Source organism: Carassius carassius, chromosome 35 (assembly GCF_963082965.1).
Source record: "Carassius carassius chromosome 35, fCarCar2.1, whole genome shotgun sequence".
Lineage (NCBI taxonomy): Eukaryota > Metazoa > Chordata > Actinopteri > Cypriniformes > Cyprinidae > Carassius > Carassius carassius.
In genome coordinates this window covers 28,378,010-28,398,463 of record NC_081789.1, presented here as the reverse complement: position 1 = coordinate 28,398,463, position 20,454 = coordinate 28,378,010, and the positions used below count along the sequence as shown (strand labels likewise).

General features: G+C 39.9%; 1 protein-coding gene across 1 annotated transcript in view; it reads right to left on the bottom strand.

Moving 5' to 3' along the window:
- Positions 1 to 4,311: 4,311 nt before the first annotated feature.
- Positions 4,312 to 20,454, bottom strand: part of LOC132116479 (mitogen-activated protein kinase kinase kinase 1-like) — a 62,823-nt gene continuing 46,680 nt past the window's right edge. The window contains exons 12-20 of the mRNA XM_059525338.1: positions 20,111 to 20,202; positions 19,732 to 19,924; positions 17,049 to 18,291; positions 13,719 to 13,871; positions 13,175 to 13,337; positions 12,667 to 12,798; positions 12,401 to 12,543; positions 7,037 to 7,168; positions 4,312 to 5,027 (exon numbers count right to left, since the gene is read on the bottom strand). Coding sequence (XP_059381321.1) covers positions 4,878 to 5,027; positions 7,037 to 7,168; positions 12,401 to 12,543; positions 12,667 to 12,798; positions 13,175 to 13,337; positions 13,719 to 13,871; positions 17,049 to 18,291; positions 19,732 to 19,924; positions 20,111 to 20,202 — 2,401 coding nt within the window. The 3' untranslated portion in view covers positions 4,312 to 4,877. The remainder of the gene's footprint in view (positions 5,028 to 7,036; positions 7,169 to 12,400; positions 12,544 to 12,666; positions 12,799 to 13,174; positions 13,338 to 13,718; positions 13,872 to 17,048; positions 18,292 to 19,731; positions 19,925 to 20,110; positions 20,203 to 20,454) is intronic.

Below are 20,454 nucleotides of genomic sequence, written 5' to 3'. Positions count from 1 at the left end.
CCTTCACAGTTGGCTGCGAGCTTATGAAGTTATAATAAAACAAATTCAACAAAGAAATCAACAGTCTGCAAATTACTGAGCACCGTAGTTAGCCTGGCTGGTAGTGACCTAGAAAGTTCACAATGTGGCCATGTTACAACAGCCAAAGGCTATGAACCAAATGAAATGAACCACACAAAACACAATTAGACATTAAATCACAGAAATAAAAAACCAGGCTTACAAGACAAAGAAATGTTGCTCACTTCACAATCTTCGAGGAACACACAGAGCAAAGGGCTCAAGGATAACCCAAAGGCTGGTGGTTATATATTAAGTGAGGCTAAATTATACCATCACATGCAGCTACGTCATGCATGGACGGACGGCTCGGAAGCTAGCCAGTAGCCACACACTAGTACAACCAGCTTTTATAACCATATGCAGATGCAATGTGAGCTAACGAAAACAAATAATGAATCACGATGATCACAGTGATATTAAATGGCAGCAGAAAACAACAGTGCCGTCTTAGCGACGTTATCAATGGAGCATTTTTGCCTCCAGTCCACAATGATGAACCGCTCACAAGTGGTTTACTGCACTAAAAAGAGAGAACGATTAATGAATGAATTTAAGAAAAACACCCACCTCAGGTAATTCAAGTGGTTAGATTTACCCACCCCGTAGTAGATCGCTAGACCCACAGAGGATTAAGTTACTCACACGCAGTCTCGTTCACAACAGGCAACCCGCCAACGTACAGAGATGTTACATCCGTTCAAGCACATTAGCCGCACTCGGATAGGGACAGCCTGCACCCACAAGCAACGTCGCATTAATTCGGACAGTAACCTGGCTCCCACGGAACCGCACGCGCACAACAACAAAGTCTGTGACGATGACGTATAACCGGGTAACCTGAACTCCGCCTTAAATAAGCCAGGGGTGGCTGCCGATAGGCTGTCAGCCCCGTCACTCAACACAAATCACAGGGCGGAATGTAACCCGCCTTGCCACACACACATATATGTACATATATGCACACATATATTTACACATATATGTACATGGCATGGCATTTTCTTCCACACTGATCTGGCGTTTTGGAAGAGTGAAACCGATGTTTTGAAACCGGGTCCCAGAGTGGATATATTTGAAAACGCCGCCTTTGCGTTTCGTCTGGACGGCGAATCCGTACATTTTCTGAAAATATGACATCATCAGCCCACGTCTCGCCCCTAGTCAAACACCACTACATCACATAACAGCAACAAAAACATGAACAAACACTGAACGATTGTATTTTTTTAACTAACATTAACACGGATTAATAAATGTATTGTTCCATGTACGTTTGTGTACCACGCGCAAGGTTTATCAGCAAATCCATGTCTTCTTCTCCGTTTTAAGTGTATCTCTGTGGCAGAATTACAGCGCCACATGCTGGTCTGGCATGTATACTACATCGGTTTCGTGTGGACGTGGATATTTCTTGAGACGAGGGAAAAAAAGATCGTGGGTCCATCTCCGTGTGGACGGGGCCAAAGAAGTAACGAGTAATTACGGTTATGGATAGAAATGTAGCGGAGTAAAGAGTTACTGTCCGGCTCTGTATATCATGTTAATATATTGCCATAGTTAAATTCCATAACATGCCAATTACATGTAATACCAATTTCCCATGTTCTCACATATTTTTTTTTGTTAATTCTTAGTTTTTGCTTTGATAATAGAAAATATGAGCTAGGCATCATGTATGACAGTCAAAAATGAGATATGAGCTACAAAATTACCAGATCCTGCCGTTAGCTATATAGAAGACATATCTTCTATATATCTTATATGTGGATATGAAGAAGCAATACAGGAGACCTATATTTCCTGTATATGCACATATATGCACCTCAATTTTGTCTATATGTGGCATATATACGCATTTATGCCGCATATATGCAGTATATATATGCATATATGCAGCATATATATTATCATATATGTGCATACACGCAGCATATATGTGCATACACTGCATATAGGTTTCATATATGCGCATATATCCACATATAGGTTCTTTCCATGTGGGTATAGATCTCTTATGATAAATAAACCACTGCCTGAATTAGATAAATCTAAAGTGAGATGGGAACAAGACTTGGACACTAGCATTGAAGGAGAAACATGGGGTGAACGGTGTCAAAATGGTGTAACATCATACTTGAACTCTAGATATAGAATGATTCAGTTTAACTTCCTTCATCAGATGTATATCACACCATCTAAGCTTAAGTTTAACAAAAAAATGTCACCTCTTTGCTTTCGATGTGGTGTGGAGGAAGGAACTTTTTTGCATTCCACATAGACTTGCCCTCTCATTCATGGATTTTGGCAAAAAGTATGTCATTTTATTTCTGATATCCATGGAGTAAGTTTTCCACCAGACCCAGAAGTATGTTTATTGGGTAATTACACCAATTCCAATATTACACAAGATTATGCCATAAGACTCACAGAAATTCTGCTAATAATTGCTAAGAAGTGCATTGCAATTAAGTGAAAATCTGATACTGTTATTCCTATAAATGTATGGTTATCTGAGGTTAATAACTGTGTACCACTGGAAAAAATAACATACTGGTTAAGAAAAAAAAAAGTAAAATATTTAATAAAATTTGGCAACCCTTCCGCTATGTGGAAGAAACTTCAATAGACCGGTTGCATTCTCTTCTCGAGTGAGGCTTTATACCGTATATTTACGATATCCTGTATCATCCCATTGTATTGTATAGTTTGTATTTTTATTTTATTTAATTATTTTTGACATTTGGTTGTTTTGTTTGGACTAATCTCGGTCTTATTTTGTGCAATAAGCTGTGTGAGTTTTTGTCTGTTTTCTTCTGTTTATGTAACAGTTCAAAAGCTAAAATAAAATATTCCAAAAAAAAAAAAATCATTGTTTGACATAACCAAAAAATAAAATGAATAAAATTATTCATGTTGACAGATTATGAGCATGAAACAACGGATTGTGCATTTATAAATTATTCATATAAATACAAATACATAAATAGTTTGAGCTTGAACTCGACGCCTAGATAATCTAAATCAGTCGATTTTGGCTGTGATCAAAACAATGGTGCAAAACAGATTTGAGGAATGCAACAAAGATTCAATTGTATTAAATTGTAATAAAAAAGAGTGTAAACCAGGACATTAAAAAATGCATTCACTCTTAGTAAAGCATGGTAAATTGTACCGATGTTCATCATTATAGTAACAAACACTTGAGAGTTCACCTACAGCAGGTTAATGTTCTCCATCAAAGATACTGAACTGATATCAGATATCACAGCACTATCAGATCAGTGACATCTATACACAATAAATCTGAGCGAGCAAGGAAGTTACAGCATGTTAGAGCGGCCATCTCGCATTACAAACCACATTAGAGACACCAGTTACACTGATCTAACCAAACACAATCAGCACATCTGAACAGACGAAACATGAAACAAGAGACAGAGAGAGATTTTCCTATACCTTTTATTTGCTATAAAGACCAAAATAGGTACATTTCATTATAAAATGCTTCAAATGGGGTAAAAACCTAGTAATTAAAACATTGACAAATACTACACAAGATTAAAAGACACAGCTTTAGCCAATTAAATTTTCTTTTGCTGAACACAGAGATTTATTTGCACAATAAAAGGAGCTAATTTAAGTTAGCCCTTAAGCCCTGGAGGTCTTTGAGAAGAAAAAAAGAGAGAGAGAGATATAAAATTATAATAAAAGAATATATATTTGTATATATATATATAATTATTTATATATATTGAGAAAGTGAACTTTGGTAGAAGAAAAGTCTAGAGGACACCTGAGGTAGAAAAGACTGGAATAAAACAGCAATAGACAATCTTCACATAAAAAGTACCACCAAGTGACAAGAAACCGCATCATTTCATACAGGTCAAAACAGCCCATGAAATAACAGAACAACAATATACAGCGAGCAACAAGCTGGCTGAGATGATGAGAAGTGAAAAGAAATGGCAGAAAATGTGAAAAACTCAAGTAATACTGATTAGATTTTATGAAGCTGACTGAAACAGACACCTTTCCAGTGTATAAAAAAACAAGAGTGCATAACTTTAAAGCTTTTATAAAGGCACAGAAAAAGAAAAAAAAAGAAAATACACCCAGATGCAGGAACAAAATACATATTTATAATGAGAAATGTGGTTTAAAAAAAACAAAAAGTCAAGTAAAATACACTTAGCTACCAAAATTCGTCTTTACATCTGAACTCAATTTCACAAAGTAGAAGAATCAGGAGTCAAATCACAACATAAAAACTGAAATGGAGTTGGAGATCAGAAATGATGTTCCAGTGACACTTTCCACACACACACACACACACACACACACACACCTCACAGTCTAAAACTGGGTCATGGCTTTCCCAATTACACCCATTAAGCTAAAACAAGTAAAACCAGATATTTATACACATGATCTCCATTCAGAACTGAAAAGCGAACCATACGGGCATCATAGGCATTCACATTCAGCGGTGTGCTAGTTCAACTAGCAGAGATTTGTCTTTCACCAAACCACATTCATGGTGTAAAACAAAGCGTGAGTTCATGCGTTCACATCTCTGCCTCTCTGTTACTAAAGACCACCTGATTTCAGAGAGTAAACAGAGCAGAGATCTCAACATAAAAACAGAAATGGCCCTTTTATCCAGACACACGTGTGCTAGTGTGTTTGTGCATCAGGTGTCGAGGCTACAGCGTTCAGGGCTCTGTTCAGTGATTGTGTTTTGATTGTTCAGGCGAGAGAGAGACAGAAGAACTGGCACTAGGAGCCCAGGCCCGAGCGGCCTTCAGTCGTCTCTACCAGCTGTGCCGGAAGATGGGGTGCTTCAGCAGCTCTCTGGAGGGCGGCCGGTCCGAGGGCTGCAGCTCCAGGCAGCGCAGGGTGACGTCCCGCAGGCCTGGGGACAGATGGGGAGGGATGCTGGGCGCTGTGGTAGTGCTGGCGATCTGGGAGAGGAGACGCTGGGTTAGTCACTGCTCACGTCTAAAGACAGGCAGGAGTTCAAATATACACACGGTAGGGCTGGGGAAATGCCTCATCTGCTGTTTTTAATTAGAGGTTGATAGTGGATTTTGCTGATAAGATAATAATGTGTTTAAATAAATGCAGTAAACTAACTTTTGTGACGACATTAGTAAAATCTACATACTGACGGGCGACACACCTAGAGTTCACGCTGAATTAAATTCCAGATGAACACAAATAATAACTAGAATTTTTTTTTATGCATAATCCAGAAGTTTTACTTAGAACTAAACTCAAAATACACTGGGACTCTTATTTTGAAATTCCATACTGAGAGAGACACTTCAAAAGTTCACGCTGAATTCAATTCCTTTTAAATTAATTTCTCAAACCAACCTAACAAGAACTGTTTTTTTATGCATAATCCAGAAGTTTTACAAAATACACCAGGACTCTTATTTTGAAATGAATATGCTTTAGATTAGATTAGATTCAACTTTATTGTCATTGCACATGTAAGGTACAAGGCAACGAAATGCAGTTAGCATCTAACCAGAAGTGCAATAAGTAGTAAGTACAGATAATACAAGGTCTACAATATGTACAATAAATATACAGATAAGACAGTATTATGGACATAATTTACAGATTTTAAATATTATCAGCATGATATATATAGGTGTACTATGAACATACTATACAGATGGATTATGTAAAAGTGTATGTACATGCATTTTTACATAATCCATCTATATAGTATGTTTACTACTTCATTTGAAAAGATGAGGGAGATAACATCTGTAATATATTGCAATATTAAACCATGAAGTAAAGACTGATAACTGATCAGCACTAGCACGTGAACAGGCATGTGGTATAAATGTGTGGGATTCATTGATTGTGAACCGCTCTGAAGTCACAAACCCACAGCGTCTCGACTTTAAACACACAGCGCTCACAGTTAATCAGCTGGATCATGTTATTATAATAATTACATGAGGCAGTATGATGATTCCTGCTTTTCAATTGCTAAATTTAAGAGTTCTTAAACATATCAAGACTTTATAGTATTTAAAACGTTTTATGGCCTTAGAGTAGAGCTGAGCAATACTGAAGAAAAATGTGATAGCATGCTAAATAATGCGAATAAATAAACATATGTTGGTTATTTTATTTTATTATAATTTTATTTCAAATAGTTTTTCGATAACTGTTGTTAAGTTTTGTTTTGTTTCGTTTTAGTTTTTCATTTATTTAGAATTTTTTTATTCCAGTTTACAAAAACAAGGTTTTTGTATTAGTTTTAGCTTACGAAACAAACCTTGATCACAAACCATTGCAATATGCATATCGTGACGTGCACATTCACAATATTTTGATCATTTCAGTATATTGTGCAGCCTTATCTTAGAGTTCACCCAAAACATTAACACTTGCTGTTAACTTTCATCAGCCTCAGACCAGCCGAGAACAGTACTGAAGATTATCATCAGAAACACTGGTCCTGAGTAACTTGTAGATCGATGTTTCCCATGCTTCAGTCTGATTAGATGAAGCTTCATCTAGCTCAGCAAAAAGAATCAGTTCAAAAGAAAGATTCGTTTGTGAACTGGACATCACTCCGGACCGGTAACCTGAGGCTTTGGATTAGAGGTAATAATGTTCAGTTTCTTGCACAGACTGATCATTTTGCTTCGTAATAATTGATAGATAATACATAGTTTTGATTTTGTGTTCCTTGAGATGCTTTTTTCAACTCTCAAAGTGACAACTGATGGATTTTATGAATCACCAAGAACCACGGTTTCAGCTAAAAATCTTCTTCACTGTTCTGCTGAAGAAAAAAAAATCTAGTTTTTGGGTGAACTGTCCCTTTAAATTTGGTCATCCTGAATTTAAGACTTAAGAAACTGCAGAGACCCGGATTCTATTAGCTGAATTCAATAGTTTTTTTACCTTAACACATGCGCATACACAGTTGAATCCTAACCTTGAAAATGAGTGCCAGATGGTTGGAGTGTTTCTCTGCGTTCCAGGGCGGCTTGGCACAGGACATCTCTATAATAGCACAGCCCACACTCCAGACGTCACAGCTGCGCCCGTACTGCTGTCCTCTCAGCACCTGCACACACACACACATCACACCGCTCAACATCACACATCTGTAGAGACACACAGAGCATGGGATATAGCTGCAAGATAAACAAATAAGAACATTAAATACAATCTAACGCAACTGCCAATAACTGACATGAAGCAGCAGGTGCATGCTGGGATCCCTGGGTGTGCACTGCCCCGATCGGCCCTCTTCACAGATCCTCGAGAAGCGAAGGAGATTTTGTCATCTCTCAACTATAAGTGACTTATTTACTCCATGAATGCACAGTCACCCTCAGACAGGAGATGATCCTGCCGTTCTGAAATACTGTACAGTACTGATACACAACTTGAAAAGCACCAAGAGGGCATCTTCTGCACTGTCCATTTGAATGATATTGCATACCGTATTTTCCGGACTATAAGTCGCACTTTTTTCCTTGGTTTGGCTGGTCCTGCGACTTATAGTCAGGTGCGACTTATCAAAATTAATTTGCCATGAACCGAGAGAAATGAACCAAGAGAAAACATCACCGTCTCCAGCCGCGAGAGCGCCCTCTCGCAGCTGTAGACGGTAATATTTTGTCTTGGTTCTTGGTTCTAAATAAATGCGACTTATAGTCCAGTGCGACTTATATATGTTTTTTTCCTCATCATGACTTAAGTTTGGGACTGGTGCGACTTATACTCAGGTGCGACTTATAGTCCGAAAAATATGGTAAATAAAAAGTTCACATATTTATTTAAAAAAAAACACCTTGGTGGATTTTTATAAGAATGAGTATTTAGTAGAAGTGTAATGGTTCAAATTACTCATGGTTGGGTCTGTAAGGCGGTTTAAGAGTCACGGATTCGGTATGTGCTATTTTAGGGAAAAAAGGACTATAAAGAAAAGCACCTGTCACTTTAAGACAATACTGATACTGTATTCTCTGCTGGGATACACACCAAGATGGGCATGTTGACACTTTTGGTGTGAATTTGTCCATTCAAGCACAAGTCTTGAAAGAGCACTCAATGTGTGACCTGAATGCTAGTTTGCGTTTGACGGATGATCTTCTCACTGCGCACGAGTTCTCATTCGCATCTTCTGGATCTTGAATGTTTAAACTGGCAAGGCTTGAATGAGTTTGGTTTAAACACCGATAGCAGCGTGTGCTGTTCAGGTCTCACCTATGCACACGCTGATGACGGCATAAATGACCAGTCATAAAACAGCATACTGGCTTTGGCCAGTTTACAAAGAGTGACTGAAGCCAGAATGCATATCCATCGACAGAAACAAACATTAGCCGAACTCTGTCAGTTCAAGTGTTGTTATTTTTAACAAACCATATTAGAGATGGGTGAACTGTGCAAGTGCATGCCGAACTGATAATTGCTCCTGTTGCTTTAACCCTTGTGCATCAATTAAAAAAAATTACACATAGGTCTGTAGTGGGCAGAAATGTCCATGTTAAAAAAACTGCATAAAGATGTGAATCTTGGGAGCACAGAGTAAACTTTGGTCTCAGAAGACCCATTGCAAAATATTGCTGAAGTAAAAAGAAAAAAAAAAACTTTAAGTGAAACCAAAAAAAAGTTTGATTAAAAAATTATTTATGAACAACAATCGGTAACACTTTAGAAAAAGGTTCCATCAGTTAATGTTAGTTAATGTATTAACATGAACAAACAATGCTGTATTTATTCATCTTTGTTAAAGAAAATGCAGTTATTCATTGTTAGTTTATGCTAATTAAGAGTGCATTAAAGTGCATACCAAAAAATACCAATACCAAAAAATACCAAAGCCATACATCTAAACAAGTTGGTATTCCAGATTTGAGGTTGATATCTCAAAAAATTCATTTTCAGTAAGATTTTGTTTGGGTGCAGTAGCAAATTTTCTCCATTAGATGCCAGCAACTCTGCTGGTGCATACAGTGGATGGATTTGTGATTTCCAGTAGAGTTTTTCTCTCGCAAATTTTACAAAAACAAATGCCCAAAAGGTCACACAAGGGTTAACTGGCACTAGTGTTTTGTGAGTTAACCAGATAAAGAAATAACTTACTGACAGTACAATTAAATTAAAAGACCCAAACTAGAGATCGACCGATATGGGTTTTTCTATAGCCGATGCCGATGCCGATGTTTAGAGGTCAGGGTCGGCAGATGGCCGATATGTGCTGCCGATTTTTAGGGCCGATATCTTGAAGTTTTCCCCTTCATTTGCATGCTAAAATGACACACTAATAATAAGTGGATGCACAACATTTCTAAACTTATCATCATTTATTGAGCACTGACTTGAACCATCTCTCGCATCTTAATTTTGTGCACAGCACGGTATTAAAATAAAAAATGTATCCAAAGTTAACCAAACAAAATCAATAAACTGACCAAGTATTAAATATATAAAACAGGTAATATATATATAAGTCAATCATTTACATAAAAATTTTAGAGCATTTATCAAGTAGAATTTTTTAAGTTTGTTGTAAACTCAAATATACATTTAAATAAATAAAATTTTAGAAATAAAAATCAATCAAACTGAAAAAAATAAAAAAATAAATAACAGTAGTGCTGCAAACACACTAGCAACCAGCAACATTTGTGTTTGGTATAAATGACACAGAGCATCTAAAGTGCATTCTAATTACAAACTTACATCGCAGTCTGTTCATTATTAAAATAAAGTACAGTCAACCAAACATTTAAAAGGTTACACTGGTCAGTTTAAATAGACCGTAGTATACCGGTCCACTCTGCTGTTATGCCAAGGACGTTTTTGCTCATGTGTAGAGGATGATCATGTGTAGAGGAAGACAAATAAACATACGTTTTGTCTTTTTATTAACATTAAATTATTACATTAAAATATATGAAATCAACAAAGTGCACATGGCATAATAACTTATTTTTAACATAATAGCCCGACTTCTCATCTCAGTCTGCTGTGATGGTGAGCAGTTATCGTCACAGAGCTCTCCGTCCCCCTGGACGTCCACCCGTCTGTCGTGAGCGCAACAGAGGATGCTCGGGATAGTTACATTTACATTTAATCATTTAGCAGACGCTTTTATCCAAAGCGACTTACAAATGAGAACAATAGAACAACCACAGTATACAAGTGCCATGACAAGTCTCAGTTAGCCAGTTTTTTTTTTTTTAATAAATGGAAAGACAAGAAAAGGAAAAGTGCTAGTATTAGTTGGTTAAGTGCTGTCGAAAAAGATGAGTCTTTAGATGTTTCTTGAAAATGAGTAAAGATTCAGCTGTACGAATTGAGATTGGGAGGTCATTCCACCCGTTGGGCACAGTCCAGGAAAAGGTCCGTGAGAGTGATTTTGAACTTCTTTGGGATGGCACCACAAGGCGTCGTTCACTTGCAGAGCGCAAACTTCTGGAGGGCACATAAGATTTAACCAGTGAGTTTAGGTATGTTGGTGCCGTGCCAGTGGTCGTCTTGTAGGCTAGCATCAGTACCTTGAATTTGATGCGAGCGGCTACTGGTAGCCAGTGTAACCTGATGAGCAGAGGAGTAACATGAGCTTTTTTTGGCTCACTGAAGACAACCCTTGCTGCTGCATTCTGGATCAATTGTAGAGGCTTGACAGTACATGCAGGAAGGCCCGCCAGGAGAGCATTACAATAGTCCAGTCTGGAGAGAACAAGAGCTTGGACAAGAAGTTGGGTGGCTTGCTCTGACAGGAAGGGTCTAATCTTCCTAATGTTGTATAAGGCAAACCTGCAGGACCGGGTCGTTGTAGCAATGTGGTCTGTGAAGCTTAACTGATAATCCATCACAACTCCTATGTTTCTAGCTGTCCTCGAAGGAGTAATGGTTGATGAGCCCAGCTGTATAGAGAAGTTGTGATGAAGCAATGGGTTAGCTGGAATCACCAGGAGTTCTGTCTTCGTAGGGTTAAGTTGAAGGTGATGGTCATTCATCCAGCTAGAGATGTCACTCAGACAGGCTGAAATGCGAGCAGCTACCGTCGGGTCATCTGGCGTTTAATCTACAACTAGTTCATCCACAACTTTTTTTTTCTTCTCCTGTTCATAAAGATCTGGCACAATATTTTCACTCTAACCTCTTTTCTTCATCATTATATCTGACAGGGTAGCCAAAATGCGCGGGGCGTTCAAGCTCCTCCGTTTCTCCGCTTGCCATGACCACTGAGTGTGGACTAAACATGCGCAACTTTTTTTTTTTTCATAAATCTATCCGGGGTCACGTGTGTGCCGAACCGAAGATATTGATCCGAACGGATCACGGATCAATGATGATCCGTTGCACCACTACTATAGTGTCATTTAAAAACATTGCAGTTGCGTTTTAAAAAACAACAACGAGCACCATCATTTTATCAAATGATCATAATCACATCTATTCATTTTACAGTCCTGCTAGTAGCATTTTATTCAGACTAAAACCCCTTTAATTCGGGTAAGAAAGCTTTTTTTCCAAGTGGCTTTTGCACATAATATTTATATGCATTTTGCAGCATTAAGGTTATTAATTAATATTAATTAATATATCGGCCGATATATCGGCCTACCTCTAACCCAAACAAAACAAATAACAGAAGACGTCAGCCAGAAATTCAAATGATGAACTGAGTCAATTCAAATGTTTTATTACTCCACACCAGTTATTGAGAAGTCAACTCTCTCTATGCTCTGGAAATTTAAATGTCAATGTCCTTCTACAAAACCGTGGTCAAGTCTGGTGTTACGTGGCCAATCGGGAACACAGGACAAAGTGGACTTAGATCTCTGAGTAACATGAAATGAAAGTAAAAGCCAGTCTTTTAAGGCAGCCACAATTAGCCGACCCCTTAATTCCTTGTTGTTATTGTGTGCCCAAACTCTGTTTAATTAGGAAGCGGTTCAGCTGGCCCTGCCTCCTCCAGCAACATTCATTACTGAACCTCTTCAAAATGAACAAGCTTTCTTTTGTCTGGGAAGGTCTCTCTTTCTCTCAGTCTCTCGTTTTCCAACCAAGCCACCAAAGCTTTGAGCAAAGTCTGAGCAGGCTGACTTCTTTTAAGTAGTTTAAATAAATTCAAGCAAAGTGACTATTGTTCACCTGAGATGGATATGGTTGTTTAAGCTGCATTTTGACAGAAACTTTGCCAAAGCAACATACTGTCCCCATTTGAATGCAAGTTGTGAAACGCAGCTTTAATATTATGTGTGTGACTTGCTGTAACACTAAACCACACAAAACACATTCTTCACTGTAGTGAAGAGGCTCAAATGTTTACCTCAGGAGCCATGAAGGCAATGGTTCCCAGGAGCTGACCCTGAAACTCTCCCGCACCGGTGCCTTTCGAAGCCAGCCGTGCTGCTGCCCCAAAATCAGCTATCCGCAGCCTCTGGCCTGTGCTGTCAATTAGTAGATTGGCACCTGCATAGGTTAAAAGATGACTGTGAATATGGGAACATGCACAAGTTCTGCTCTTAAACCTAGTGACATACTGCCTATGTAGAGACTGCCAGTGTTTCCCGTAGGCCTGCTCCAGAAGCTTACCTTTGATGTCCCGGTGGATGATCTGGTTCTCATGGAGGTAGGAGAGACCTCGCAGAAGCTGCTCGGTGTAGTTGATGATCACACCCTCCTTAAAGGCACCATACTTATTTAAGAGATGAGACACAGAGCCACCTAAAAAGACGGAAGTCCAAGTATGACTTTTATTGACCAGGACAAAATCGGGCAAAACAGTGACTGAAAAATGTTGCTTGTAAAGAAGAAGAAATCAGCCAAAAAGAGCTATTGGTAATTTATTAATATGCTGTGAGAGCCCAACATAACTTCTGCCTTTAAGGTGCGATCACATTTGCCATTGTTCTGTCATTTTCACAGGCCAAATCCAGCCAATTGGGAATTTATGTAAGGACAGATTTAGCAAAAGTTAGTCATGCAAATGCACCACCATGATCAAAAGAAAGCTGCTTGGTTTAAAAGTGGCATGTTTTGCTCACAAAAGTTTGCTTATGTGACCGCAACTTTACTGTCTGCATGTTTGCGGACAACCAACCTGCCATCCACTCCACAAACAGGTTGTAATTGTTCTTCTCACAGGTTGCCCCAAGCATTCGGATGATGTTGGGGTGGTTGAGGAGACCCATCATGCGGATCTCCTCTCGTAGTGCCTCCACCACCTCTTCCTGCTCCGAGGAGGTGTTCCTCACATACGTCACCTGAAGAATAAAGCAAATCAAAATCAAGCATTATTTCTGCATATAGTATGTTCATTAATTACGTGAAAAAACAAAACTCTTTCAGCCCCCTTTGTGCCTATATTTAGTGCCTTTGCATATACCTTGTGTCACTGTTGTTATAAGGGACCGGACAGTATCATCTTAAAGCAGTTTTGGATAATTTTTTGTATTTGCATTTACAACTAGCACACAAAGATCCTCCTTAAACCGGTTAGGAAAGCTCAAAAGCTAGTTTGAGAAAATGCAGGACATTGAAATCTGTTAAGGTAGGATTGATCAGTAATCAGCGGTGAGGATGACATAAATACATGGTGAAAACCTCATATGAAGTGTTGGGTGGTGTGTGACAGATATCCTCACCTGTTTGACTGCCATCAGAGTGCCAGTGCCCACATCCTGAGCCTGGTAACATGACGAGAAGGCACCCAGGCCAATCTGCTGACCTTTGAGCCATTCCTTGCCCTCCCGGTATGGCTGCTTTGCTTTGGTATGACCAGGCAGAGTCCCTGGGGTCTGACCATTAAAAGCAAAATGATCTTAAAATGATACACGGGCAGTGCTTGCATAAGACTTCATAACTTGCATTAAAACTGAATGATTTGTGCAAGGTTTAAAACCTAAATACAGTGGTGTCAAATCTCTACCTTTAAGTGCTACAACAGCTTGTTACCCTGAAAGGGACATGTTTGTACCTTATTTACCAGTAGAGGGTTCATAGGTATACATTACTACTTTTAACGGTAGATAAGATACAATGTTGTCCTTCTCTAAACTCAGGGCTGCAGAGAGAAAATGGCAAAAACCAAGCAACTCTACCGACCTCAGTGTGTATCAGTCTCTCCTTCTCTGCAAATGTCTTTACTGCTAAAACATCATACTATCACAACAAAATGTACAAAAACAAAAACTGTTCTGACTCTCGCACATCTTTCAAAACTTTCTCTTCTCTTCTTAGTCCGCCTCCACCTCCTCCTCCATCGACTTTTCTTCACAAATAAGACAAGAACCATCAGTGACCAATTCTCCACACCGCAGACTTAGGATAACTTCATAACGGCTAATACACACTCTCTCTCCTTCTCCTCTCCACTCTCAGAGACAGATGTTTACAAACTTATCCTGTCATCCAATCATCCTACTACTTGGGATTCAAGCGATTTCTTCTTCAGTCATACCTTCACTTACTCACATTATCTGTTCACTTTGGTACATTTCCTTCAGCATTTAAGCAGGCTCGGGTAAGCCACTGCTTCAGAAACCATCTCTAAATTCAGCACTTCTAGAAAACTCCCTTCTTCCATTCATTGCAAAGACACTTGAGCGAGTTGTGTTCAACCAACTCTCTATGTTTCTTGTACAGAACAACCTCCTGGACAGCAACCTATCTGGCTTCAAAAGCAGCCACTCAACTGAGACTGGCAAGAGCAGCTTCCAGATCCTCAGTACTCAACTTGCTGGACCTGTCTGCTGCTTTTGTCACAGTTAACCACCAGATTCTCCTGTCCACCCTCAGAAAGATGGGCATCTCTGGAACCACACTCCTGTGGTTTAAGTCATACCTCTCAGATAGATCCTTCAGTGTGTCTTGGAGGGGTGATGTTTCTAAGTCACAACACCTTGCTACTGGGGTTCCTCAAGGCTAAGTACTTGGACAGATCTCTTCTCCATCTATATGACGTCATTAGGATCTGTCATTCAGAAGCATGGCTTTTCCTATTACTGCTACGCTGATGACACTCAACTCTATTTCTCATTATAACCAGATGATCCGACGGTATGACCATCACCTTCAGCTCAACTTTACTAAGACAGAACTGCTGGTGATTCCAGTTAACCCATTGCTTCATCACAACTTCTCTATACAGCTGGGTTCATTAACCATAACTCCTTCCAGGACAGCCAGAAACCTAGGAGTTGTGATGGATCATCAGTTAAGCTTCACAGACCACATTGCTACAATGACCCGGTCCTGAAGATTTGCCTTATACAACATTACAAAGATAAGACCCTTCCTGTCAGAGCAAGCCACCCAACTTCTTGTCCAAGCTCTTGTTCTCTCCAGACTGGACTACTGTAATGCTCTCCTGGCGGGCCTTCCTGCATGTACTGTAAAGCCTCTGCAATTGATCCAGAATGGCAAGGGTTGTCTTCAATGAGCCAAAAAAAAAGCTCACGTTACTCCTCTCATCAGGTTACACTGGCTACAAGATGATCACTGGCACGGCACCAATATACCTAAACTCACTAGTTCAAACTTATGCAGAAGCTTGCATTCTGCAAGTAAACGACGCCTTGTGGTGCCATCCCAAAGAGGTTCAAAATCACTCTCACGGACCTTTTTCTTTATTGTGCCCAGCTGGTGGAATGACCTCCCAAACTCAATTCGAGTCTTTACGCATTTTCAAAAAGCATCTAAAGACTCATCTTTTCACCAGCACTTGACCAAATTATACTAGCACTAGGGTTGGGTATCGTTTAAATTTGAACGATTCCGAGTCCGATTCCGATTCCTTGTTTCGATTCCGGTTCCCAACGATTCTCGATTCCGATTCTTTTAAGAGGCAGGGTCAAAAAAAGCTTAAGATATTTTAAATGAGCTTAGCTAACCAACTGTCTTTCTGAAGAAAATAGTCTAAACCTTCTCCATCAATTTGAATTCTATGAGCTTTTTACTTTTTATTAACTTTACTATGAATTTCTCACATGGCTGTTTTCAACTACAATATAAATATCAAATCTATGAACTTGAATATTATATAAATATTATTAATTATGAATATATTTTCACAGGGGTAAACTTTCCTCAAGAGAGCTTTATTTTTGAAAACCTCACAAACATTTACACATGACAGTGTATGATACTGCAGGTACTTAAACATTACCTTGCTCCCACTGATGGGCTAACCTGGTGCAGAATATGCAGGCTGGGGGTCGGAGCCAGAGGAAGAGGAAGCGGAGGACGGTCGGCGCAGCGCGTCAAATACAGGGCACACATTTACTTGCACTCCATGACATCGGAGGTGCTTTATCATGTTTGACGTGCACCCTCCTATGCACGAAACAATCTTGCTGCAAATGTTGCATTTTGCCGAGATTTCGAAAAGTGAAGCCACACTTTGGACCGCCGACGCACGCTGTCCATGTTTGATCGCTCGTTATACCAAAACTTCTTTGTTGGTGTTCAGCGGTTTCTTCTTCCGGTCGGCGCCGGGCGGACTGTGAATCGAAACTTTTTTTTCTCTTTCTTTTAAGCTTTAGGAATCGAAACTAGGAAACGAAATTAAAACTTTTGAACGATACCGGGAAAATCGCAAAGCTAGTCCCGGTTCCACTCGATACTCGATTCTCGATACCCAACCCTAACTTGCACTTACCTTTACTTGTCTATCCTACTCTTGAGAAGAAAAAAAACTTGACTATGGGTTCTTTGCTAGACTGAGAATTGTCATGGCACTTGTATACTGTAGTTGTTCTCTTGTTGACCTGACTGCTTCTATTGTTCTCATTTGTAAGTCACTTTGGATAAAAGCGTTTGCTAAATGAATAAATGTAAATGTTTTGAGGGTATTGACTCAGTGAAAAGTTGTTGTAACCTTAAAGGTTGAGTTTTTGCACCTTTTTTTTCCAACAGCGTCCAAATGATTCAGCCTCATTTTTGGGCTGAGTGTACTATATTAGTCATGCACTTACATCCACCTGTATAATGATCACGTCCTCTTCTTTCTCCACCTGTAACTGTGGGATGACAGGCAGGGCATCTTGTGACTCAGACATGGCCATGACCACAGACAGTGCCTCCTCTTCCTCAGCTTCCATCTTCTCCTTGCACTTCTGGTTCTGGGTCACATCCTCGCTGTATGTGTCGTCGTTTGTGTGCGCCTGCTCTGGTGACAGCACCGCCACTTCGGACTGGAAGGTGACAGTGCTGTCTGCCGCAGGGATGGAGGTTTCCAGCAGGTCCTCCAAGCTGGAGCTGAGATCGGCCGAGGTTTCTAGACCGGGGTACTTCTCCTCCACTGGGGTGAAGACAGAGTCCTCGCTGGGGATGAGAGTGGATCCGCCACTGCAGACCGTGTCATCTCTGGACCTAACCTCCTGAAGGTCCAGTCTCATGTTGCTCTTCGTCCCTGGGCTTAAAGCTTTAGCTCCGTCAGCGGGACAGGGGCGAGTGGGTCTGGGCCGGTGGATCTGACTCGAGTGCAGTGGTCGAGCTTGGGTAAACACAGGTGAAGGCAGCTTCTCCGTATCCTTACAGTCGCCTCCATTAAATCCCTTCTTACGCTGGGTATTCAGTGAGGACTGGGTGATCTTGTTGGGCATAAAACACTGTGGCAGGGCTTTGGGGTTTTCTGGAGGGAAGGCAGAGGCGTTGGCCATGGACAGAGAAGGAAGGTTTGGGGGCTGACCGGATGATGGGGAGTTCAAACACTGACTCACGGGTCTGTTTCGGGGCTGAACGGGGGGCTTTGGAAACTCAGCAGGGCTTGTGACGACGTTTGAGAGTCTCTCTGTTATATCGTCCACAGGAGCTGAACGGGCTTGACCTGAAAGCGTCATCTTGGTGGTGGTCTGCTGTAGATCAGGGGTGGGAGAGTTTCTCTCGGTGGTGCACGGGGAGTTCTGGGGGGCTGCGGGTCCTAGGAAAGCACTGGAGTGTGAACTGTGCTCGGTCTGCAGGTCGTCTAGTCCCAGATGGATGGCGTCCAGGATGTCCATCTCCTCAGCGATGGCCAGGAGACGGCGGCGCATGCGGGCGTAGTGAGTGGAGCTGGTGATGTTGAGCATGTCCAGGAGCTTCACGAAGACATGAGGCACACGTGCGACCATACGGGCGGCGCTCAAGAAGACCCGGCGAGAGAGTTTACCCACCATGGAGTGAGAGTTATCGATGGATTGCAGTGCGAAACTCAGAAGAGGCAGCAGCTTCTGGTACCTTCACATTAAATATAATAAAACAATACAGTAAAGCACTTTGCATAAAGACGGTGCAAACTGGCTTCCCTTTACATTTTAAATTAGTTTTAAATGATCAAATACTGAATCCTGTGTTTTGCTTGCAGCCCTGTTAACACATGATGATTATTACTGCAAAATACGACATAAAAAGCGAACAGATACCAATCTAGCAATCACTCTTTTTGAGGGATGTGCATCCCTAGAGATTTCCCAATTCGTTTGGATCGTAATTCTTAAGCTCCCGATTCAGTTTGCCTCAACGTTAGCTGAACGTGATGCATAAGACACACAAAATGGGAAACACTTTGGGAGTTTCGAAAGTCATCATCTGATTGGTTAAATTCTACAGGATTTAAAGAAGACATAAGTGTGGCTTTCTTTAAATAAAAACAAAGCTGTCATGATGCCAAACCGCCTCATGGAACAAGAAAGCGGTAAAACAATGGTTGTTTTTTTATTTACAAAGCTGTCATGTCACCTATCTCTGACAATTAGGGATGTCCCGAGCCAAATCGGTGCCGATCAAGCATTTTTTTAACTGATGTATCGGCTTTCTTAAACTCGATCACTATTTAACGTCAGCTGTCATGCCAGTGTCAAGCAGTAGGCTGCATTATGCACCTTCCAGTAGATTTGCCAACCACAATTAGGAAAAAAGACGAACAAGTGTGTTCAGCCGCCATTAAAACCAAAAGAAGAAATGTGAGTGTTTGAGCTTCCATGTTCGGTGTATATAATACCACATTTGAAACGATCATTAATTTATTTACTGCTTGCTTTTATCTGCCGTCAGACTATGAGACATCATTTTTTTTTAACACATTGCTATTTTAGTTGTGTCTTGCTTCAGTTTTGACTGACAGAATGGCATTCTGACACTGAGAGCTTAATGCTTTCTAACCTATCTCCACTTTTTCCCTTAATGTTGCAATTATTCTGCTTATTAAAATACAATAAGTTTATATCAGTAGTTCCATATTCCACCAATGTCTTAATATAGTATATACCAATATATACATAGAGAGTGAGTTTATCTTTTATATATACATTTTTATATATTTTAATTTATATATATATATATATATTTTTTTTAATTATTATTTTTTTTAATAAATAATTTTATTTATTTATAACTGTAATATACTTTTATTGTGCATCAAACACTAGGAATATACAAGTATCGGATCGGGAGTCTGGAATATTTAATGACTCAGACATCCCTAGTGACAATGATATTTTTTTTACAGCTATACCAATTTTATTTCCTTTTTATGCTCACGTACATTTTATCAGTTGAAAATATCACACATGTGTCCCATTAAAATTGTTAACAGGGTTGCAAAAATGATACATCTTTAAAATGGTTCATTTTAAGTAAAGAACAGAAGTGCAGTAAGATTAGGATGTATTTCTGTACCTCTCCACAGCGTTTTGGGCCTGGTTACAGTCTCCACCAGACATGATATGAGGGTAGAATTCAGCAGGAAACTCCAGCAAGAGCCTGTCGATCAGACACAGCCGACCCAGCAGTGCTTGCCAGTTACTGGCCTCCGTTTTAGAGCCCAAGATACAGTTCAGGACATAGTCAACTCCACCGATACCAATAGAGCCTGGTGGACAATCAGAGAGAAAAACATCTTTATTGCAAAACAAACAAATAGGTGCATCCCAATTTGTATACTTATGCACTATTCTGTGACACCTTGTAATGTATTGTGATTGGTGTGTTCATACTGAAAATGCCAAATAGTGTTACTTTCTACAGTACACTCCACTGTCACAGCTATGTTTTGTACCTGCTTTGAGGATTTCTCTTCCCACAGCGAGTTCCCCCATTTGACCTTTGCACAGCTCCAGCAGGGTGGAGATGGACAGCTGACTGGTGCGACTGGGAGCACAAGAAAAACACAATGTGAGGTATTTTTCTGAACATTACAAAAAAAAAAGGTTGCTACTTGATCCTCCATCAAGTTCTGATTGGATAATAAAAAACAGAACTGTAAAATATTAGGTTGTAGTGATGCCTCGCGAAAAAGGACGTTTTTTGAGCAAACAACAATGAAAGATTATAAAGACAACCACGTTTTACGTTAAAATAACACATAACATTATATGATTTACAATAAGGCCAGGAAGATGC